The sequence below is a fragment of the Cinclus cinclus genome, chromosome 2 (genome assembly GCF_963662255.1).
Source record: "Cinclus cinclus chromosome 2, bCinCin1.1, whole genome shotgun sequence".
Taxonomy (NCBI): domain Eukaryota; kingdom Metazoa; phylum Chordata; class Aves; order Passeriformes; family Cinclidae; genus Cinclus; species Cinclus cinclus.
The window spans coordinates 85,530,995-85,555,602 of record NC_085047.1 but is presented as its reverse complement, the minus strand read 5'-3'; the positions used below and the strand labels follow the sequence as shown (position 1 = coordinate 85,555,602).

Genomic DNA, 24,608 nt, shown 5'->3' with positions numbered 1-24,608 from the left:
CACAAATGTTTTGAAATGCCAGCACTGAGATCTAGCATCTGTAAATTACTTCTTCTGTGAAGGCATTCTCATGTGCATGTTACATTTGCCATAAGGACCCTTATTTTCAGATTCATATCTCAAAAGAAGAGAACAGAATCCACTCAAACCTGAAATTTGGGGGCAGAAGACACAGCCTGCAGAAGGAAGGATTTTGTGTGTAGTGGTTGCATAATCTGGTGAATGACAGTACCTTCACATCTGTGGCCATGAAGATAACCAGAAATACCAAGTCTGGAAATTCAAGATGCCTTTCAAAACTTTACTTATCCAGAATTATTGCTGGGAAGCTCTGCCTGTCAAATACATAATTTCCACAGAGACCTAAAATTTAAGGATATTAGAATGGCAAGATTTATTTAAATTTCACATGAGAATTACTGTACAGATGCTGTTGAAACTCTAAAAAATATTTAATATTCGGTGCTTTTATGAAAGTTAAAATATTAGCAGGTCAGTGAACAATTGTCTGTATCCCACTGCAATGTGAATTTCCTTTTTGTGCTATTCTTGCAGGTGATTATGTAGTCATGACTATATACTTCGACTTAAGTAGAAGAATGGGATACTTTACTATACAAACATACATTCCCTGTATATTAACAGTTGTTCTTTCCTGGGTATCCTTTTGGATCAAAAAAGATGCCACACCAGCTAGGACAGCACTAGGTAAGTTGTTAATTCCCTTTTCTGATGTTCCTACACTACTATTTGAAAATGTCAGCTTCCTTTCAAAGAGACCACTAGGTATACATTTTGGATTATTACTACTACATCTCACAGAACCAGATCTACTTATTACTGAGACTGCTGGGGGGTTTTTCTGTAACAGGGTAATTAGAAGTAAACTAAGCTGACCCTTTAGATGACACTGCCATCTATTTTGCATAAAACTCTTGAATTAATGTCTGTCTCCTTGTTCTCATCATGACATTTTAGTGACATTTTTGAAGAATTAATTAATTGCACTGCTAGTTTCCTTCAATTCTGTAGCTCTCCCCCACTGGGAATTATGTCTTATATATACAGAAGACTGTAGGATATAATAGTATTAACTCATGCAAAGTGTTTTAGCTTGCATGCTTGAAGTTAAGCTTCACACTGGGTGTATTGATATTTTTCTTGGATTGTTTGTTTTCTTGGAGATTTATGCTGGTTTAGATTTTCCGGAAACTCATTTGTGTCAGGACCAGCATGTGCATTCTGGCAATGTGCTTTAGTATACACTTAGAAATGTTGACTTAGACTTTGAAATTTTTTCTAATATCTATAGGAAAACCTGCATGTTTTGATATCATCAAGGGTAAAGGGGTATGTAACAGCCAATTGTATGTAAACATCAGGACCAAAGGAAAAACAATTCCTTAATTCAGATTGTGGTTGCCAGATGTGCCAATATGAACTGATTCAGAAATCCGGAAAAAAAGGGGAGCCACTGTCAAAGTTTTCATGTCTGTTTTCAACCTTTCCCAGCTATTCCTTTTATCCTCCTGCTGGAGTTTGTTATTATGTAAGTCAAATTTTCTGAGGTTATGTCACAGGAAAGCAATATTCAGTCTTCATTCCTTCCATGTGAGTGCCAAAGGGCCAGTACACGGCGGCTCCAGCAACAGAATGGACACAAAGACACACAGTTATTTTGTTATCCAGTAACACCTCCAGGACAGCCAAAAGGCCATACAAGAGGTGAGGACAGAGCAGCTAACAAGTGCCTGATCCTGGCTATGTAGACTTGCCTCTGATACCTAGAAAATTGAGCAATAGGTCTTAAGTATACTTCTCTGCTAAACTCTTACACTGAACTCTTTTCTTCTTAAATTGGGTGACTCAGGGGAGATAAGGAAAGACTGTTCTCCACCTTTTTTTAAAAGGGAGTCTGAAGCCCCATGCATGGGGAGAGTCACATAGCATCCAGCTGGGTTATCCTTCCTAGCGCAGAAGAGAAAAGAGACAAAAGACAACTAACACTTTGCATTATTGATTTGCTGTAAGCATTTTTTATATCCTGTACCTAAGGGTGGTTCCCCACAGCTCATTTTTCCAAATAATTAGACACAAAAATATGTTAGATCACTAATCACTAATGTGTGACTCTCCATCTCACCCCTCAGCCAGCAGGAAGTTCAGAGAAAAAATATATTCAGATACTGAAGTAATGAATTTGGAGTAAGAACATTGAAATTAGTTGTTCCAAGGCTCTACTCTATGGATGTCATGACGCACTCCTAAAACTCCGACGGAGAATTCAATTTCATAGGCTAAAATATAACTTTTTTAAAAGTAAAGTCAAGTATATAGGGGTCACTTCTTTTGTGCACAGAATCCTGTTACTCCCAAACTGGCAATGGCCTGCTGACTCCGGGGATGCAGTAAACAGATGCTCCCATTTTGCTGTAGACCTTTGTGTATAATGCAACTTATAAATCTGTCTGAGCAACAGCACACATCCATATCTAGATAGTGGCACATGGTAAGATTGTGAGTAATGCAGCCAAAGGCAAGCTGTTGAAATTGTCCTACTAATTAGTTGAAATTAATTGTAGAGGCTCTGTGCAACAAACCTTCTCCAAGTATAGCTGAATTAATGTAAAGGACTAGCACCAGGGAAATATTTCATTCTCTGAAATTAATGAATAATTTGCAAAGTTATTAGCAACTACTCACAGTTACATGAAGGACAGGTTTTATTCCTTTCTGAATAATACTAACTAATGTATTTCCATGCTGGGAAAAAAATAATTTGTGTTTTGGACCATAAGTGTCCTTGCAGCAGTACTGTCCAGATACATTAAAGCATTCTTTAAAAACTTGGTATTATAATCCCCTTTTTACATGCGTTTTGAGGTAGCTTTGAAGCTTGGCCAGACTGGCAACAAAACTAACTCCAGGCCACCTAAAGAACCAGTGGGAAAATGGAAGTAAAATTTGAGTGATGGATGAGAACTCTGGGTTTTGATCCTCAGTTATTCTGCTCTTCATTCAAAGAGGGAAAAAAGTCTCTCTGCAGTTTCTGCTTGTCTCTAGTAATCAAAATTATTTCAAAATGTTCTAGGCCAAGAGGCAACTTTTCCCTGAAGAAAAGTTATGATCTGGAAAAGAATAGGTCCTTTTCCTCGAAGATGAAGGGAATTAAGTTGAACTGAAGCTTTCATCCAGATTCCCTGTACTTTTCAAAATGGATATAATATGTAATAGGACCAGTCAGTTACTACAGAGCAAGATCAAACTGCAGCTTAAAAAGATACAGTGGGTATTAAGGCCAGCAATGTGTTGATGTAAAAAAAGATATAGGTGATATTTAATAAAAAATGGACATTGCTTTCCATGCCATTTCGTCTTTACCTCATTCACTACAAAACCAAGAAAGTATTCAAAACAGGGAACAGACCAGAAAGATGGAGAATTAACTTTTTTAACTATTGCTGACCAAAGAGTTTCTACCACTGAAACTCCTGTCATCTCTCTTTGCATATGGTTGTCTAGTAAGCAGATTTCAAGAAGTAATAATTTTAAATAACTGTTCAGACCAATGATCTAAAAGTTAGAATGTTTTCATGCATTATGTATATCTGCATAATTTGATCTTCCAGTCAGTCCTTTTTGTTATATCAAGTAGTATCTTTTGTATGGAATTTACTGAGAGAATATAGCATCCCAAAATGGTATTTACACAGAGATTTGTAAGCTTACACTTACAATTTCTATCTGAAAATTTTGAAGTCAGGTTACCTCAGAGCTGTCCTTAGCTGATACTAAAATTCTGTTGAAATAGATAGTTCATGAGCACTATGAATTTCAATAACAGATGCAAAGCTCACTTTGCCACACAGGATTCTACAAAGTGAGAGATTTTACAATTTCATCCGGCGAGATGAAATATGCATTCAAAACCACTCAACAATCTGAATTTCCTTAGCATGAGGGATAAAATGAACTAAGGGTATGGAAACTAGATATTATATTTGGAAATAATGGTGCTGCATTTTATTCTTACATACATATATATATATATATATATATTCTGATTTGTAAATGTACAAAACCACAAAACTGTATCATCTGGTGTGTCTTTTTTCTCTTTCCTCTCTGTATGTGTCCCCATAAACTCATTTTAACGCTTTAAAATTTGTGCCTGTGTGCTAGATATAAAATTGATACACTAGATAGCATTTTAATAATTTCAAAAACTCAGTGCTTGTTTACAGTGTGAGCAGGAATCCGGTTGCAAGTATGATTTGAGCTGGTCTTTCACATTCAGGCTTAAGGCATGGATGTAAGATACAGGCTGAGTTGAGGACTTATATACTTAAACTATTTATTTATTTTTAGCCTTTTAATAAAAAAAAAATGTCCTATCAGAGGATGGGTGGGAAATAAAAACTTACATTTGAGTCCATGTAAACAGGATTCTGTATACTGTACTAGAAGAACTCTAGAGATTGGAAGAATTTTTTTAAGACAATAAAATACCTGAAAGCATGTACATGTGGCTCTGAAAAGGACACCTTTGTGTCAGAAATCTAAATGTGGATTAGGAAGTGTTAAACAACTTTGGTTTATATTGTAGGGTATGTCATAGTCTGGATGTGGTTCTTTTGAAATTAGTGACTCCCAAATTCTGGGTCAAGGCCATACAGAGACTGATTGACCTATAGTTAGTAAGGGTCAAATCAAAGCCAGCGACTTCACACCTTTTGCAGTTGGGCATCTCTGCATTTGGCTACTGTGATGAAAGTCTAAACACAGTCTTTGCAGCTTTTTTAAAGCATCAACTGGGTATAGAACAGATGCTGAGGAGTATGGAGAGGTTGCTGGATCATTCCAATCCCATCTGCTTATACTGGGAGGTGGCATAAATTTCAGGAAATGGAAATATTTTCCCAATAGCTTTTAGATGTCCAAGGCACAAACCAAGTCCACACTTCTCACTTCTTATTAGCATTGCTTTCATCTTGATAATTGACTTGTGATTTTTTTCAGAAACTTTTTGTTTGTTTGTTTCTGGGTAATAGATATATAAAGAATTCAATTAATCATTATTATTAGTCAAGATTGAGACACAGGCAATAATTTGCCTTTTGGCTTTTCCAGTGACTTCCTGTTAGCTTAAATGGAGAAAGTTGTTCCTGTGAATTACTGTAGCTTCTATCAAACTTTACGAGTCAGTGATGGACAATCCTTCATATAGACAAAGTAGACAAAAGTAATCCACAGATACTTCTTTCTCTCCAGAGTGCTTTTAGTGAGAAGTTATTTAACTATAAGGCATAATTTCAGTCATTCCTTGCCATTTCAAACACTGTGCACCATTGTGAAATATCATTTTAACTATAAAAAAAGAAAAATTACCTTATGGCTATGTTGTTTTCTGACAAGGTTCTCTCTTGAGACTTACTTGTGGGAAAGCTTAATTTTATTCTTCCCAAGCCAATAAGAAGTTGTGTTTTTTCCTCTCAGAAGACACTCAGTTCATAACAAGTTGGGAATGAAAAGACTGCTATTCCTTGGGAATGAAGAAAAATTGTATGGATTATTACAAGTAAACTGACATGACACATATTTCATTCTAGCACTGGTTTTATTATTTTGAATATTTCACACTTATCTCATTATATTCACTATTACTAAATCAATCTCAGAAGTGGTTCTGTGTATTAATTAAAAGGCTATTTCTGTTAAAGTTGCATCTGAAGTTTGTATGACAGTCTTACTCTGACTGAGCAAGTAACATTGACTTCCCTTACTAAGAAGGAAAAGGCACTGGAGGACTCCCAAGGAAGCAGCAGTGTGAAGACATACTTTCAGTATTCATGGTCAGATCTTAGCAGAATTTTTTTCCTACCTCCACCTCCTTTTCTTTTTTTGAGCATAAGATTTTTCCTGAGAGTGCTACTGTGGAATAGAACGTTTCCTTCATTTCTTGCTACATTTTCTGGTTTTATTTTTCTGGGTTTAGTGTATTTTCGTCTTCATATTTTCTTCAAATTTTCTTCATTCTCTCCCACTCCCTCACCCCCCATCTTCAACCTAATTGGGATCGGGAAAAGGAAAAAATGAAGAAAAGCATATTGAGAGGCATGGGAGTGTCACTTTTGCAGAGATGAAAATAAACAACAGAGCAAATCTTTGTTTACAGAATAACTTTTTCCCTACTGATGCTATTTTCCATTATTTCTTAGTACTACTAAATTAAATTAATTAATTACTTAGGTACACTCTGGATTTCTGTTTTGTGTGTTTATTTCCAAAGATTCTTCTGTGATATGGAGAAGTGGTGTTGCACACAATTAAATCAAGTTTGTCTCTGCAGGCATCACCACAGTATTGACCATGACAACTTTGAGTACCATTGCAAGAAAGTCATTGCCCCGTGTCTCCTATGTCACCGCCATGGATTTGTTTGTGACTGTATGCTTTCTATTTGTCTTTGCTGCTCTGATGGAGTATGCCACCCTCAACTACTACTCAAGTTGCAGGAAACCAAACTGTACTAAGAAGAAAAAGTCGGTAAGATGGGAGCATTTAAATTTCTTTTCATGTGCAGCTCAGAGAGCAGATGAAACATTCAGTGGTAGCCTGTAATCACATGGCACTTCACTCTTCCAAAATTTTCCCAGTGGTGTGATCTGCCCTGAAAGCTGATGGAAAAGTCACCCACAGTAGCAGTAGGAGCAGTTACCTGCCTGCTGAGCGAGATTTGTTCCTAACAGAAGCAGCCTGCTCACCATGGAGCAGCAATCCTTCCTGTGTATTTTTTGTCCTCCAATTACTGTGCTGGCAGTCAGAAAAGTCTCTCACTGAAACAGATTGTATAGCTTGTTATACAAATAAATGCACATCAATGTATATCCAAATACATTGATATTTCATGGCTTAACAGGTCTAGAAATGTTTATGAGCAGAATTCCATTGTCTCTGCTGGGAACCAACGTTTAGGTGCATGTTCCCAAGGACAAAAACGGAGGTCACTTAAAAAGGGTTCAGGCATGGCTCAATTTTGGCCAAAAAGCAACTTCCAAGTGTAACACACAGAAAAACACAAAAGCTATCTATTTAGAATCAACTAAAACAATCATCCAAGAAGAACTTCCTGGTTTACTTCATAACTATGAGAATGAGAGAGGGCAATTTAAAAGAGAAAAAAAACTCAGTGTAAACATACACAAGGGGGCTGGCCACTCAAGATCAGTGATAAATATTATGTGTTCAAGATCAGTAGCTGGAGATGTTGGATGCTGTTTTGTGAAAAGGAGGAAATAAGGACATTTGAAATCTGAAATCAAAGCCAAATAGGAAAAAATGTGAAGAAGGAAATTGAGGAGAGAGAAGCCTAAATTTGGGGAATAATAGGTCATGATGTAAAAAGGGATTGAATGAAGAGCTATAGAAAATGATTGAATGGAGAACTAATGAAGGAAAAGCTGAAACAAATATGGGATTAGAGAAAGTCTAGAAAGCCATAGACTTAGTCAATGACAACTCCATTAAACCTAAAATAGCTTCTTGCAAAAATGCATTGCTCACAAAAGGCAAAAGATTGTTACCAAAAGAAAAGTTTGAGACCAAAATGAACTTGCTAGTGATCAAACTAAAATTGCCATCCTATAGAAAGACTGAATTAAAAAGTCATTAATATCTTTGCTGGTAGGATGTAATTCCAGAGATATGAATGAAGATGTGAGAAAGCATGCAACATTGATGGGATTTAAATTAATACCAGAAAAAAATGCTCACTGACATATTGTTTGATCAATGGGTTGAATGAAGATTTTTAAGTCTATGAAAACTAGATGTGCATTCTGCTGAAGTTTCATGCCATTTTCAAATGTACAGAATATTATGCTGAATATGTAGGACACAGTGCATGAAGTGTTTTATGCATTTAAGGGCTTGGTTCAAGGAATACTGTTGAATATAGATGCATGTAAAGAACAAAGTTTTCTTCTTAGTAATTCTTTTGTTATCTTTATTTAAGCTACCTGATGTAAGTTTTGGTCATGTAATGGTAAGTAAGATTTTTCACCTTATTCAGTGAGAGAACTGGGGGCACAAATAAATGGTTGATGTTTACTTGCACTAATTCCTGAGAGAGTTGTACTGCTATGTTATACTTTACCCTAACTTCACTAAAAATATTGCTTTGCTTTATTTGTTAAAAGGTCAGTTTGTTTTCAGCTGTGGCAGAGGTACATAGCTGCCTCTTTCTATAAGGACTTATCAAGTGATATGGGAGGGAGGAGGGTTAAGTATAGAATATTATGTGTTATTTTTAACTCAGAAATTTTGTGTATCTGCTGTATATAATACAGAAGTTTCTCACTACATTTTATGAGAAAGTAATAAGCACAAGTTATGTAATAAACTACTATGGAGTTTTAACTAAGTTTCACAGGGAAAAAAGGTTCATTTATGCATATGCAAAACTTTAGCAAGCTTTCAGGTGTATTTTCAAATAATTTAGGCACACAAGTTGAACACAGGTAGTTGTACTCTATCTGCAAATGGAATATATGCAGCAGCAATAAGGTTGAAACAGAGCACAAAATTGTGCCTCCGAGTTGTGTGAAATCTGAAACTGGATTACCTGCTATAGCATGTGCAAACATAAGGCATTTGGAAAGCATGAAGCCAGGTAACCAGCTGGTTGAATGGTCTGCCACCAGATTAGAACAGAGTGAGGACTAAGACAATGGATTTGCATTTCTTAGGTTGGATATGCTGAAGTTTCTCATTTACATCTGCCAGATCCATATTATTAGCCTATCCTTTTACAAATAATAATATGCACTCTTTTTTAAACATGAGTTCTTTGATGTATTTTAAGACCTCATTTAACTTGGCAATTAATGGTTTGCAACAAGCATTATATCTATCCCCTTTCTACTGCTGTCAGTCCCTGGACAGGCTTTTCTGAAAGATGACACTAACAGAGGATGTGGAATGGGTAGCAGCACTTTCCTTTTTCCAATTAAAAGCTGTAGGGAAACATAATTAAAATGACATTAGGGTTTAAAAACCTAACCTAGAACTAGTCATTCTGATCTGTTTGGAAAACATCTGCAGCATTTTCAAGTTTTTTACTCACACTTTTTTTTCTTCACCTTAAAATAATTATTCAGTGGGACCTGTATCTATAAAAAAAAATAATCTTCAAATTAGAGCATAAAAAAGCAATATCTCTGGCTCCAAGATACCCTTTTGTCTTTTTCAGCTTTGTAGTGATGACACTTAAAAGGTAAAATTTATTAATCTTAGCAAATCCATGTTCAGGTAATCCCAAGCCTTTTCTTTTCCTCCTAGAAAACACGCATATACCTTGTCAGGAATAATATTATTAAGCATGTTTAACACTGTACCTGAAGTGCCTTGTCCAAGGCCCTGGAGATGTGCCTTGCCTTGGCAGACCTCCTGAGAGGGACAGGGATGGTGCCCACTGTGTGTGCACTCCTCTCCTCCCAGCCCCAGCTCAGCTGGACACACAGAGCACAGGGGGACCATCCACCTTCTCCTTGTATCTTGTCACTTCAGGATACCTCCTGCCTGACAGAGATTAAAACAACCAGATTAATCTCTCTGTATTATTACAGCAATTACTTTATCTCCTGTCCTGAGCAGATAATTGATACAACAAAACAACAAAATACCCCAGAGATGAGGAAGTTTCCTTTGCAGAGCCAGAGCACTTTTTTATCTTCACTCACGAAAACTTCTCTGAGCCTTTGTTTTTTTTAACATAAATATTTTAGATAGGCATGGAAAATTTCAGTTCCTGAGTTGGAAATGTTCATGAAGACCCACAATAAATGTACAATATATGACATAGTGGTATAGCAGAACTCCATGTATACTCTAGTCATAGTTTTTTCTTTCCAAAGTACTGGAGTTAAAAACGATTGCTTGTACAATAATCTTAGACCGTTTCACATGGCAACACATTGTAAGACTCTGAAACAAGCCACCCAAAACTTCACAAAAAGAGAGAAGACCGTATAGGTGTAGTTTCTGTCGTCTAATCTCAGAAATAAAGTAATTCTCAAATAGATTTGCAATAATCTGTTTCTAAACTGCAGTCTTGTGTTGCAGTTCACAGCAGAATGCACCTGAAACATTTTAGCATTTACTTATGATGAAATGATTTGTGTCCAGAAGTAATTGACTGGATTCCATTGGGTTTTTTTCAGGTGTAGTTATCTGTGTTGGAAGTGCTAACATCTAAGAAGAGGGATGCCATATCAAGTTCTTAGCTCAGAGATCAGCATTTTTAATGAGATGTGTGATACCACAGTGTGCCAAACCAAAAGATTTGTAGAAAGAAAATGAAGTCAATATAAAAAGAAAAGGTTTCTGCTGTGGCACAACAGTCAGAACCAACATTCTTTGCATCAAGGAGGAAAGTGTTCAGATACCCCCTAATACCTTCAGCAGAAAATGTTGAATACCTTGTATAGTGTGGAAGCAAGAGCCCAGAGCATCTTCCTAAATACAAGCAGTCATGATCAGTTTGTTAGAGCACAGCCAGCACACTCCTGCAAGCAAAGCCAATGCTCAGCACAATCCCAGGGAGAAGAAGGACACCTGAGGTAGAGAAAACCAGGCTGACAGGGCTGTGTCTGCTGTGTCAGGACAGTGCAGACAGGCCACAAAGCTGATGGGACTTTTTCTAGTGATGTCAGAGGAGGAGGTGACGTTTATGAAGATGGAATGGGTGGCTTAATGAGAGGGGATACTCCTGTGAGAAGGCATCTTACATGCCAAGGAAATGATGTGACAGAAAAGCTGAAAAAGTATAAATGGGGAGCATAGTGAAGGAGAGGTCTGTAAGCATGCATGCTGCTGTGAGGATGCATGACATCCAAGTGTTCTATTTCTGAGCATGGTTTGTGTGATAAGGACTAAGGGGACATGCCTCGGGATGGCATTTCAAAATACTGTACTGAAATGATCACTATCTATTGTTGACTGTTTATAGAATATGATCACTATCTATTGTTGACTGTTTATTGTTGACTGTTTATAAAAACAGTATGTTTTATAACATACTGTTTTTATAAATCATGGTCAAGTTAAGAGGCAGTGAGTGCACCTCTGTGAAGTGGAGGACACTGTATAATTAAATGGAAAGGGGGGATATCTTCCTTGTTTTTGAGAATCCATCTTAAATGTAGTGGCTGCAGGTGTTTTAAACAACTTGCAAATAATGTTTTGACAGGTAAGTGAACTAAGTGTGGAAAAATGATTGTTTTTTGCTATGATTATTAATTTTGATCTGCATCATCCAGGGAAACTTGTCAAACTGATGCATTTTTTTTCTCTCCTCAGAATTATTCTGTACTTGACATGAGACCACCAACTACAGTCATCACATTGAACAATGCCATGTATTGGCAAGATTTTGAAGATGCATGTGTCTATGAATGCCTGGATGGGAAAGACTGTCAGAGCTTTTTCTGTTGTTATGAAGAGTGTAAATCAGGCTCATGGAGGAGAGGACGGATTCACATAGACATCTTAGAACTAGACTCTTACTCTAGGGTCTTTTTCCCTACATCCTTCCTGCTGTTTAACCTGGTCTACTGGGTTGGATACCTCTATCTTTAAATGTTGCCTGTAGCAGTAAAGACTGATATGTTTTCTCACTGCGGATGGATGGTGAAAGTGCAGAAAAAGTGAAGGACACGGTCAGTTTCATTTCAAATTATAAAAACCACAATAACGTTCACCATCACAGAGCCTGATGAAGAATTTTAACATGTAATCTCCTGAAAAAGAAAAACATGGAAGAATTCTCTCCTAACTGCTATTTGTTTTAAGAAAAAGGTTCTTACAGCTGAATTTGTAGTGTAAGCGATGTTTATGAATAATTATTGTATATTAAAATCTCTACTATTGTCCCTTGCCATAGAAGCTATTAACAGTTCAGGCCAAGTTTAAATACATAATTTTTATTTTTCATTCCCATGCTTTCTTCAAAATACTGCCATATCCCTAAGGCTCAAAGCAATGTACACTGGCGCTAGCAAATAAGCCAAAGCCAAGGAAGCTCATTTGTATTTAAATTGGCTTGATACCATAGGTTTTGGGAAATTGATGATCTCCTTGATATAAACTAACCACCAAGAGACAATAAGAAATGTCTGGTAGGATCAAAACGTGGATGTTTCCTTCTGCAAAGGTCTGGGATTCATGGAATTAGCCACTTACCCACTCATATTGGTTTTAACTTAAAGGTGAAAAGTCAGACAGAGAAGAAAGCTGTAATTTTGATATAAATAAAACTTGCCTATCTGTGAGGCAGCTGTAGGCATTAACTTCTACAGTTTTTCAAGCTCTTAACTGTGTTTTTTATGACTCATTAATTGCAGGATGGTCATTGTTTTCTAAAGTACTATACTTGAAGTAGGACAAGGTTCCTGCTTGTTTATGTCATTGTAGCAGTTCATAATGCATGGCCCATGAGTAAAAATCATTTTAATAGCACCAGGAATATGTGACTTTCTTTGGATGTCAATCTGCTAAAAAATGGGCCCATGCATCCTTCTTTTTTCCTCTCAAAGTTGTATTATAAAATCGAAAAATGTGTGCCAAAGGCCTTTTTTTCTTCTTTTCATAGCATTAAACACTGCAATATTTACTCACGGTAGTTGTTCCCCAGGACTGAGATAAAGACTGAACACTTGTGGCTTGAATAGTGCATTACAGGGACTCAATTGTGACACTTGGATTAAACATTAAATAGTTAACACATGTAGAAAGATTCTTTTAATTTTTTTCCAAAATTTCCAGCTGTATTTTACACTAAAAACAATTTTGTATTTTTCAAAGTCTTGACCATTAGACTCTAAATCACACATTTTTTCAAAAACCAGTTTTACAGTATTAAACTAAGTGATGTCTTTTACAGACTGTCTACATAATTGTTATTAAGCAAACAAAACACATCCAGAATAGCAATAGCTTTTCACTACTTTTTGCATGACAAATTGTTTCAAAAGATTGAAGTTAAAAGATAATTAAAACAATAGTTCTATTTATTTTCTGGTTTGGAGATAATTTTTTTATGAACTCAAAAAATGTGTGTCTCTTCCACACAGTATTTGATGAAAAAATAAATAGTGGATGTGACTAGAAAGGAGTTCCTTTTTCCTCAAAAGGAAAACCCTGCAAACAAGCAAAACCAAATGCAATGGTAATTCTAAAGGAACAGAAATGCCCTCATGTTCTTTGAAACATCACTGTCTCTCACTGCTGTTTTTCTCTTCTTCCACTGAGCTTTTAATTGGAGGAAAGAAAGAAAAAACCTAACTCAAAAATTAATTGTAGTTATTAAAAGTCTTTCTTCTGTTTTTAACATTTCTGAAGTATCAGGAACCTAGCTGGGTTTTAGTCATGGAGGGGAATTACTTCTGTAAGGACTTACAAAATTCAAATTAGAAGCATGGATAATAAATACTTTGAGGCAGAATCAAAGCCTTATTTCTAGAAAAATATGCCCAATCTGATGTCTTCTAAACCAATGATAAACTTCTGATTTCAAAATACATGTTAAAAATTTTGCTAACTCTCATTAGCAAATTACCTGCTCTGTAAACCTGTGTCCTACACTTGGAGATATGGACTTAATTTATGGATGACAGTGATATTTTAAGTAGTGCAAGAAGGTGATTAAATTTGAGTTGGATATCCTGATCTCTAATTATTAATTACTCTACTCTAATAGTCACCTTCAGCCATATTTTGCAAGCCTAAATATTCCGAGCCTAAATAAAAGAATGGAAACCATTTTCCTTTAGGGACGTGATCCTGCAAACCCTCTGCACAATCAATTGATTTTGGTTGTAGTATTGAGATGAATGGTGCACAGTCAGGTGCCTTCCACCATTAGATCTTTAACAGCTAAAGTGAGGTTTATTTAACAATTCCATACTGTAAGAATTTTCTGGGAAGTTCCCATGTTGGATGATGAGCATATTCTTTTCTTACACTTCTGCTCATGGCTGCCCATGTGCCCTGCTGAAAGCAGACTGTGCCAACAGACCCTTCTTTGGAAGACTGATTCTGCTAAGTCCATTTGTATTGCGATTTTCTGACTTTTTCATAAACAGAAGATGGAATTGTATAATTCCAACTTTTTCCACTGTCCTAAATCAAGAAAGAAGCTTCAGACAGTACTGCCTTCTGCTCTTATGGTGAGAGAAGAGGACATATTCTACTGTGTAATTTATTCTGCTCTGGGGTTATTGAAAAATTTATTTTTATGCAAGGCAAATGGCTGCAGGCTGGCAGGTTCCTGAATGCATTCCTCTGCTTGTTTGTAGTAACTTGGCTTACTCTCACTGCTTTACTGCTCCGTGCTTTGGCAGCTACTGAAAAACCTTAGAGGAAGGGAAGATAGGCTTTCTTTGATCTGAATCGTTCAAAATGCCATTGTGGTCTGCATACATCTATGCGCCATATCCTTCTGTAGGAGTAAGAATATCCTCATTGACCTTCAGATATTCTTTTGCTTCTATTGCAAATTGGCAAAAGTAAACATTTTCACATGCTGTCCCAGAAGAAATGTAAGAACTGTATTTTAGCATTTTAGAACATGTTCTTTTCATATAATTTCATATTAGAGTGCTTCATTTATTCAACTACTTCTTTTTGTTATTTACCCTTTTTACCCTTCCATTGAGGGAACAGAGGAAGGCAAAACCAAATGAGCGGTGAAATGAACACATTTGGCTATGTAAAACCTGAAAATCAACTATCTTCACATTACATTTCTTCCTTGTTGAAGTTGCAGACGGGATTGTGAGGGTTTTTAAAATAATCACCTTTTTTCCCAGGAGGAGCTAAAGTCGGTCCTCTTATTCTCCCCTTCAATTAAAAGTTCTTTGGCATAGTTTTTCTTTATTGAGGGTAGCATTTTCAAGACAACTAAGAATATAAAAAAATATTGGTCTACTTAATTAAATCTTCTCAGTTTTCCTGGCTCTGATGACTAGCATATTGACAGCTCCTTTTCTTACAGCCATTCTTCCAAGATTAAAGGCATAAAATAAAAACTTGTAGCCAGTTTACACTCTCTCAGTGTCCAGCAGTAATGTGGAACTATAGTGCACCACACAACACACAATTTTAATATAACTTTCTAACCAAAAAATAGGGGTGTAGTTTAAAACACCTCAGGCATTTTGATAACCTCTTTCTCATGTTCTCCTTAATCAATTCTCAACTGTGTATTGCTATATTGTGCATACCAATAAAAATGATAAAAACTACAAAAGCCAGAACTATCTTTATAGTGATGACTAGTGAAGCTAAAAGAAGAGAATGAAATTATTTTTTATTGCTGTGCAGTTCTTATCTGTTCCAGTCCTCTTATTCAATTTAACCCACAGCTAATTCCAAATCATCCACCTGGAGGTTTGCACATTCATCAGCTGGAACAGCAGTGACACATGAGCAGATAGGAAATTATTTCTGGAACTGCAGGCATACTGCCAAATAACTCAGTCAGATAGCTATCTTAAACACTTCTGCAACTCTAATGTGTCTTGGTGTCATCTCACGTTATTTCATTTCTCCTTACTTGGTCCTTTCATGTTTACCTTCTTTTTATACAAAATTTCACCATATATCTAATAAAATGACTCTCCTACATGACCAGATGACAGGTAGCTCTGGAACTGCTGACCTTGTGGGAAGGGAGACAGACAGATTTCACAGAATCAAATAAATTGGAAAAGACCTTAGAGATCATCAAGTCCAACTTATGACCTAACACCACCACCTTATCAACTAAACCATAGCACTAAGTGCCATATCCAGTCTTTTTTTAGACACCTCCAGGGACTGTTTCATTAGCTTCACCATCTGGAGGGTTGGTGTTACCTTCTAAACCATAAAACAAAGTGTCCACTGAAACTTGTAAAACCTGTCCATAACAGACTGTACTTCTTCCATTGGTTGCTCTTTCCTGTTTTCCATATCATGCAGTAACAAAAGGCAAGCCATATTTCATAATCATAGATGCCTACATAGGCAGATGATTTTTTTTCAAGGTATCTTCTTCTTCTTCTTGCTCACAGTGAAATGCTTGTGCCTCTTATGTCAGTGCCTTTCTCATTTATTAATATGAAAGGATATTCCTTAACATTAAAGACTCTTTCTCATCTGAAAATTAGAAAGTGGGACCAATGACCTTCCTGGAGTTCTTCCTGAGCACCACAGTCTGTGATCAATATTCTAAATGTCTTCAACCTACAGACTGAGCATTTCTCTTCATTTTCTTTATTTTTCCAGTCTGTAGGTTTCTTATTTCCTAAATAGCAAAAGGCTGCAGTGGAACTTCAGCAGTTTAGTAGAATCCTTCCTTCTTCACTCAGCAATTTAATTCCACCAAGAGATACTCAAGGCTTATCCAGATCACTTTCCAGCAGACTATTTAAAATAGGGAAAAAGCAGACTATGGATTGGGAATGAATTTCCACAGATGAAAGGTGAGGTCCTTTTTCCTTTAGAGGTTTTTTTTTCTCAGTTAATTTTAGATTCTTCCTCCTTCCACAAGCATAAAATTAGATCAACTTACACTTGCCTACTGAGAAAAAAGTATAGTGTTCTTAGTCTTATACCACACTTGTATGCCCACCACCTTCTTATGATTCATCACGCTCTACTTGAAGGGTTCTAGTATATATGTGAAAAAATGAAGGCCTTTCTTCAAGACTCAGTGGCCTTAATAGCATTGCCTTTTTCCCTGAGATCTAGAGGGATTTCTTTCCTCATAATTTAGGCCACTGGTTTAGATATTAAAACCAAAGATATGTTTTATATCTAAAGAGAAATTATGTTTAAAAAAAAAAAACCAAAACAACTCAGCTTGAACTGAATTGCTTTGAGAAGTTAAACAGTAATTTTTTTTTTGTTTTATGCTGAACATTTGGTGGATAATTCAAAGAGATATGATGGCCTACAACCGTGTCTAGCTAGGACTAAGTCCTGAACTAGGGATAAATATTGTTCTAACCATCTAATTTACCTAGAAGCGTTTTCTTTAAATGACTCTGGATCGTAACTGACTTCAAGCACTTGGTTAGTTACTGCCACATTCCTCAAGTGAGATAACCAATATCAGTGATGATGTATTGCTTTCTACAGACTTGACTTTCTTCTACTTTTCCTATTTTGCTGTGGATCCACAAGCCAGTGTCTGTATCTATCTGGACTCCTCAAGGGTTTTCCTAGAATATATGTGAAATTAGAGAATAAAATTCAATATGAAATTCCGTGCCTCAGAGCTGGACACTTGAGAATTCTCTGCTTTCTACCAAAACATTCATTTTGACCTTCTAATCATTTGCTATTTATAAAGGATAAGCAGAAGACATGGTTATGTTCATTCATATATCTAGGGGAAAGATTTCTCAAGGACTGAACCAGACAAAACAGGCACTGATACACAGCCAGTAACCTGCTGGGTATTCTTTTATCGAGGTAAGGAATGGCTGTAGTCAGAGGAGACACAACAGCCTCTGGTGTCATCAAAGCACCCATATGACTTTACTTGGACGTCTAAGCCAGCCTGTGGAGCTTCTTACAGGGGAATGCAGATGCTCCCTTTAGTGTTTAATGCAGCCCTAAATACTCTTCTACTGTCTCTATAACTTTTTGGAACAGTGCTTGCAAGACAGGAAGCTGTACTGACACAATATATTCTAAAATACAAAGAATGAAATATCCACAGTGAAGTTGGTGATGGCTTGTTACTGAGACTGGATAAGGATTACAAGTTTAAAAGAAAACAAACTTGCTAGGGCTGAGTCAAAACTTTCCATATTAATTAAGACCATTGGCCTGGAGAGGGGTTTAAGTTCAAATCAGGAATCAGGAAGATCATTAGATGATATTCTGTAAGAGTTGATTATCTATTGTTTGGATCCAAAACTTGTGGAGTATAGATTTGTAACTTAAGTACTTAATGTGAGATTTGTGATTTACATACTTAAAGTGAGGCCTAAAACAGGTAAATGCTAAAATTTCTAAATTGTGCATTAATGTAAAATGGATGAAGAGAACAATACTGATGATATATTTTTTAGGAACTACTGACGAATGTGAAGTAGAGAGTCCATTCCATGCTTACAGACCTCATGGGGTCCTTAAAATGAAAGCAGCTGTGGAACTCATGGGAAGCTGGTAAAATAATTGCATTTGACAGTATTACACAGGCAGCCCAGGGAAGTATGGCACTGTCAGAGTCCTGCAAAGGGAAAGAAAGTAAACAGAATAAGTTCCCACAAAACACGTCCTCTGAACAACAGCGGGAAACCTGGTGCAGAGAGATTACAGTATCACACTCCCTAATTCTCTTTTGCAGTCATTCAGGAGTACTGTGACTTTCTTTGTCATCCACAATTACATGCAATACCAACCTTAAATCATAGAGCTACCTGTGGTTACCACAGGCCATCACCAAACCCCTCACATAATCCTGATCTATACTCTTAGTACACTGTTCTCAAAACATTTTTCCCACCATGACAACACGTGGATTTTTTTTGAGTGTAATTTTAATAATCAAATGAATACTGCCAACTATGTGCCAAATTGAATTCTCTTATAGAACACAGACAAAATTTTAGATTTCTAATTATCCTTCCTTCCTAAGTTTTTGTTAGGGGTGTGTGATTTCATTGCTAGCAGTGCAGCTTGTGATGTCATAGTGAAATGAAAGTACAATTATGTGCCCAATGTGCCTTGAATAATACAGGTAGCACTAGTACCAGTATGTCATTCTAATTTAGATTGCCATCCCAGTGATCCCCCAGACCAACCTAATCAAAAAAGTCAAAAACCCATGTGCTTCATCTCCTCAAGGTCTCAAACAATGACTTTCCCTTCTTGATCACATCCATTCCAGTTTACTTTGTGTTAAGGAGTAGGGCTGTGCGTCTAGAATACTATTTATATTCGTATTTTGATCCCAGCATTTGTATTTCTGGATACAAATAAATACACATTATCAGAAAATGCAAGTATGATGTGCATGTTTGGTGGTTGTATTTTTCTTACAGAATTTGAGAGCTTAACAAAATAGAAATAGATTTCTGAATATTTGCTTGAGGGAAAAGGCAAGGTATGATACCTTTCTAATAGGGTGTAGGGTGTTCTTGAAAGTAATTTCAATCGAGTCCTTAAAAAATATTTTCAACAGTGAGCATGAGCTGACTAAACTGCAAAAAATATTTGAGACTGCAGTTTATCCATGGGACTAATTTAAACCGGGAAGATTATGATAAAAAATTCAAAGAGAAATCAAGAAATAGGCTGTGTCTTTTTCATAAACTGCTTGAATGTAAAGACTTCAGTTTTAAAATTGTAATCAAATTTGGCTTCAAAACTTTCCAAATCCCAACTTTTTCAGTACCCAGTGAAATTTACTGGTAAAACTATACATTTTTCCAAGACTTATTTTTCAGCAGCCACTTACTGTTGAGTAAGACTATCTTCTTGATTTATGCTCTTTGAATGTAATTTAATTCCCACCTCTGTACATTCATGACCACAGATTTGTCAGTCTTAACCTACTCCAACTGTGAAATGCCTACTTCATTTTAGGATTCCACTCCATAGTAACATTAGAGCTGACAGCTGGGCCACAGATAATGCATAAGATAATACATAAATTTCACAAATTTCTCATGATCCCACAGATTTCCCTATCTAAGCTTGTTATATTTATACTTTCTGTATGTTCCTAACACTAAGGCATGTTTTTCCAAAGGACATTTTATTTCACAAAAAGCAATTACACCCAGAGTACTTAATTAAACTTTCACTAATAAATCTCTTTTTTCTTGTTTTCACTTATTAGTTTGACATGTGCAATTCATGCTTTATCCCCACTTGTGTCCTGATACAACAACTAGATACTTTCCTGACCTGTCTGCTCAAAAATAAACATAGATTCTTTATTTCCCCAACAACATCTGACCCTTGTTATTACAGTTAGTAAAATGCAGCAACCACGCAGATGTGGCTATGCCCCACTCCCCTGGACAACTAGCAAACATAAGTGTTGCCATGATTATTTTCTTTCTACACATGAGTCATTAACTCTTTCCATTGTCACAGTGTGAACACAATGGCAGCTCTTCTCCCTTGCAGAACTTAACCTGGAACACCAGCTATATTCTTGCAATTATCCAGGGAGCCTGAATGTGAGTTGAGCACATTGGCCATTCCAGATGTCTAAGGTGCTCATCCTGGCAAATTCCAGAGGTTCTGGCACCTCTCTCAATTTGATAACTTTCCTGCTTCTAGGCTCGAGTGTGCAATAGAGTATGACAATGAACCATGCCAGTAAGTTCTGCCTTCTAACGTCAACCTCTGTCTCACCACCTCAAATCTAGTTAAGAACTGAATTACTGCTTTGCAGTTTTAGTTAAAGTAAACTTAGTTTGTGAAATTGAAAATGAGCAAAGCTGAACATCAGGGAGAAATCCAGAAAATAAGGAATAAAAAGAATAGACATTTTCCTACTGACTTAGAAGACCACTGTCACTTAATAGCCATAAAATAGCCATAAAAGCACCTGTGTTAGCAATGCAAAATAATTGGTATATGCTAAAGTTTCACATGCAACAATGTGTGCCAGGTTTGGGCATTTTTAATTGATCTGCGTGTTTGCTTTTTGGTTGTTTTTTTTGTTTGTTTGGGGTTTTTTTTGTTTTGTTTTGAGGGGGGGGTTTATTGTTTTGTTTTGTTTTTTGTTTTGGTTTTGGTTTTGGGTTTTTTGTTTGGTGATTTTTTTCTTTTTTTTTTTTTATAGTAACATATATTCTTGGACAGTGCAACAGAACTGGCCTTAAAATAATTAATTTTTCATGTAAGCAAATTCTGGGCCAATGAGAGTTTCATTAGTCCCTTCTCTAGTCTTGGGCAAGCAGTGTACACCATAAATAAACATTTTTATATACTATAGTGGCTTTATATTCTAGTTGTGAGAAGATGGAATATATTTACAGAGAAAGTCTTAGTCTAACAGTGTCATGGATCATAGCAGAGCCAAAAAGATACCCATTGATAAGGTGCAGTCTCCTGGTGTCTTGCTGTGTTCAGGCAGGGGTCAAAGGTCCACCAAATGACAAAAACAAGGCAAAGCAAGAAAAAAAGCAAACTTCCACTCTTCCTAGGTAGACAAAGAAGTCCTTCCTATCCTGTGTGGGGTCTTTTACCTGTAACATCCATTTTTTCCCTGTGCACATAAATAGCATTTCTTGAGTCGCTGCTGTTAGGTATCCTCACAGCAGTGAGGGCATTGGTACCACGGTCTTGGCACGGGTAATGACCAGGAGGAAAAACAGCACTGAGTCCTGTACAGCTTAGAGTCATGGTCACCTGAAATGCATGAAGGAGATCATAAAACACACAAGAATGGAGGCTGTGACAGCTCATCCAAAAGGAATCCTCACTGAAAGAAATCATGAATGCATTAATGAAAGATTAGATTTTATTAGAAATACATTTAACTGTAGGTCAAGATACCACAAGACCCATTAAAAATTGAATTGACAAAGTTCATATTCAGCCAAAACCTTACCCCTCCCAAACCCCAAGAGATTACGTTTCTAGCATTTTTTTACTACGAAACACCCTTTTTTTAAAGATACTCATGTACTTTCTACCAGAGAAAAGTTGTTAAACACCAGGTCAAATGCTTTTACCATCATTTTTTGATAGAACTGTCCACTTGAAGCAATGATAACTATAAAAGTTAAATGCAAAATTCCCATCAACTCTCCTTTTTTCCCCTGTCCGTGCTAGCTGAAGTGTAAATGAAAGTTGCTTCTTAATTGATTATACAGGGAATCTATCTAAGATCCAGCAAGGAGTTTTAGAATTAATACCACATTAACTGTGTTGTCATTGCTGTACATTGACTGTGCAATCAGCAACTGAATATCCCCATATCCTGTGAACTATAAATTATGCCATTGTCCACTCCTGCAACTTCTGCTGAGGGCTAAACTGGAGTTCAATTAGAAAAAGCATAACACTATAGGAGAGCAGACAGATGCCACACATAGATATAGGCTGGTAATGAGCCAGCAGAGCAGCACAAGGAGCCAGTGAGAAGTGCTGTAATCACCAAGCTGAATTCAAGGTAACGATGTGTTCTTAGCACAGCTCACACAACTCTGTAGTGGCTTATGTTATGGATGTGTCTTGCAGATCAAAGAAATTCATCACTGCCTCATGTTCAGCTCTACAGGTTACTATAGGACAGTAATAACAGGTTTTGGCATGTCCTCCCTACCCACAAGGTCACGGAGGATGCTGAAAAACCAGAGGGAACCTTTTAGACAGTTGCTAAGATGATCAAAGGCCTGGAGCAGATGAACTGAGAAAAGCTGAGGAACACAGCTCATATGGAGCTGAGGCTAAGGCATGTTGCACTTGCAGACTGCAACTACTTGAAACACAGAAATAAAGACATTAAAACCAAACTCAGTCTCCTCTCAGCATTGCTGTGAGACAGCAGGGTTCAGGTGTTTCACCTTGGGATGCTTAGGTTAGAGATGAGGAACAGATTTTCCACATTACAGAACTACAAGAAAGGGGCTGCCTGGGAGGGCTCGGGGGGCTTCAGCTAAAGAGGATTTCAAAGTCTGGCTGGATAGATCCTGGCATCGTTTTGGTGATGGTCCCCTTCAAGCATAAGGCTTAACACTACCTCAAAACCCCCCTGAATTCTAATCAACATTTCTGTGATTCTATAAAAGGATTTTTTCACCAGTTACCTCTTCATTAAATATTCAACTAATATATAGTGAACAATGACATAACTAAAACCAACATTTAAAATATCTGCTTTGGCATTGCTGCTATTGTTCATTCTCTGAAAAATTTGCCTTTGTATATAGTACATAAGACATTAGGGAATTGCATCATGCTTTTCTACTGAAACCTCTAAATGCCATCTAAAAAACCAGACTTTTTTATGGCTGCAACATCCCAGCTTGTACATGCCATCTATGTGAATGAGTTTTTTTAATGTGTATCGCTGCCCCAGCTTTGTCAAATTAACAATTAACGTTTATTATACAGCTTACTAAAAGAAGCTTCTGATACTATCCGTATCTTATTTTCCCCTTGCAAGTTCTTAAATTATATTATTTTCATGTTATGTTGCAAGAAGGAAAAACCTTAGCAGTTTTTAGTGGGCCATGTACAAATTACTTCTCTACAGAAATCCAGGCTTCAAGCAGGCAAAAGTATTAACCTTGAACATGAAAATGCATGATTGAGTAGCAGGTTCACAGTTACAGAACCTTGGGCAGGTTGTGTGTGCTATCCAACATCAGCCAGCAGGCTGGGAACACAGCAAACTCCTGACAGGGGGTTGGTAGTTGTGATGTTTGCTCCAGACAGGCAGACACAGATATTCAACGGCCAAAATGGGAAGGAAATTACAGCTTTTCCCCTCAGCTCCAGGCACAAGCCACATGAGTCTCAGGAACTTCAGAGAGGGTCCACTGAGGTGGATGTGCAGGATGTGAGCCAGCAGTGTGCAGATCTAGGTGCAGTGGGAGAATGTCTGGATAGGTGAATACAGAAAGATTAGCAGAAGGTTAAGGCCTTGAGTTAGTGAAAACATTTCTACTAAGTACCTTTTGCTCAAAGGTTGCTACTCTAACTGTGTGATGTGTGTACATACATTTGCTTAAGAGAGGCACTGAACTCAGTTGTGCATGTGTGAAACAAAGTCAGATTGAAACTGGTGATCATACAAAGATAGTTTCAGTACCAAGTATTACCTTCACACATCCATTGAGAAACCTACCAAAACAGAAACATTTAGCTTTGTGCAAATTAAATCTCAGTACCATCTGCTATGCAGCTGATTCTAGGAAGGAACTGATACACATGGTTCATTCCAGAGATATTAGAAATCACAGGGCAGAGGGCTTTTGGCAGTAGGACCTCATCACATGGCACTGCATCTCAGATGAGGCAGTGAAAGGCAGCTTCTGACCAAAGAGGTTTGTATAGGCTATACCCCAGGGAAAGCTGAATATTCAGCATGGCCTTATCTACACTGCTCATAAGTATAGTTCTGGAATGAAACTTAAGAGCTGCTTACACAAGACAGCACTTCCAGAAATACAAAAGCCAGGAAGAACTCAACCTACAGGCAGTAGGCACATGGGTGACCTATGAGGTGCTGTCAGACTTTTCACATCATCATTCAGGACAGGAGGCTGCTGCAAGCTGTTGTTTTGTGTAGGCAACTGGGGCTGCATTTCTCCCAACCCTGCCGTGTGCCAGGTAGACAGCAATGTGCTCCAGACAGAGAGAGGGGCCTGTGGGTTTAAACGTGTTGACTATCCAAGATACTAATAGTTCTTGGAGGTAATCTGTATTTTCACATTTTGCTCCCTATCCTATACACCCAGAGGTTTCACTGTCACTTCAATGCTCCCTCATCAAAAAAGGAAACCCCATAATTCTTTCCATGAGAAGAGATCTATGAAAAAGAGATCCAGCAAAAAAAGAAAGGACTCTTCCAAGCAATGTGCTGC

The 24,608-nt window shown here is 37.1% G+C and overlaps 1 protein-coding gene across 1 annotated transcript in view; it reads left to right on the top strand.

Annotated features, from left to right (window-relative positions):
- GABRG3 (gamma-aminobutyric acid type A receptor subunit gamma3) overlaps window positions 1–11,637 on the top strand; it is a 291,985-nt gene extending 280,348 nt beyond the window's left edge. The window contains exons 7-10 of the mRNA XM_062487859.1: window positions 556–708; window positions 6,350–6,546; window positions 8,015–8,044; window positions 11,359–11,637. Of these exons, the coding sequence (XP_062343843.1) occupies window positions 556–708; window positions 6,350–6,546; window positions 8,015–8,044; window positions 11,359–11,637 (659 nt within the window). The remainder of the gene's footprint in view (window positions 1–555; window positions 709–6,349; window positions 6,547–8,014; window positions 8,045–11,358) is intronic.
- The last annotated feature ends 12,971 nt before the right edge of the window (window positions 11,638–24,608 follow it).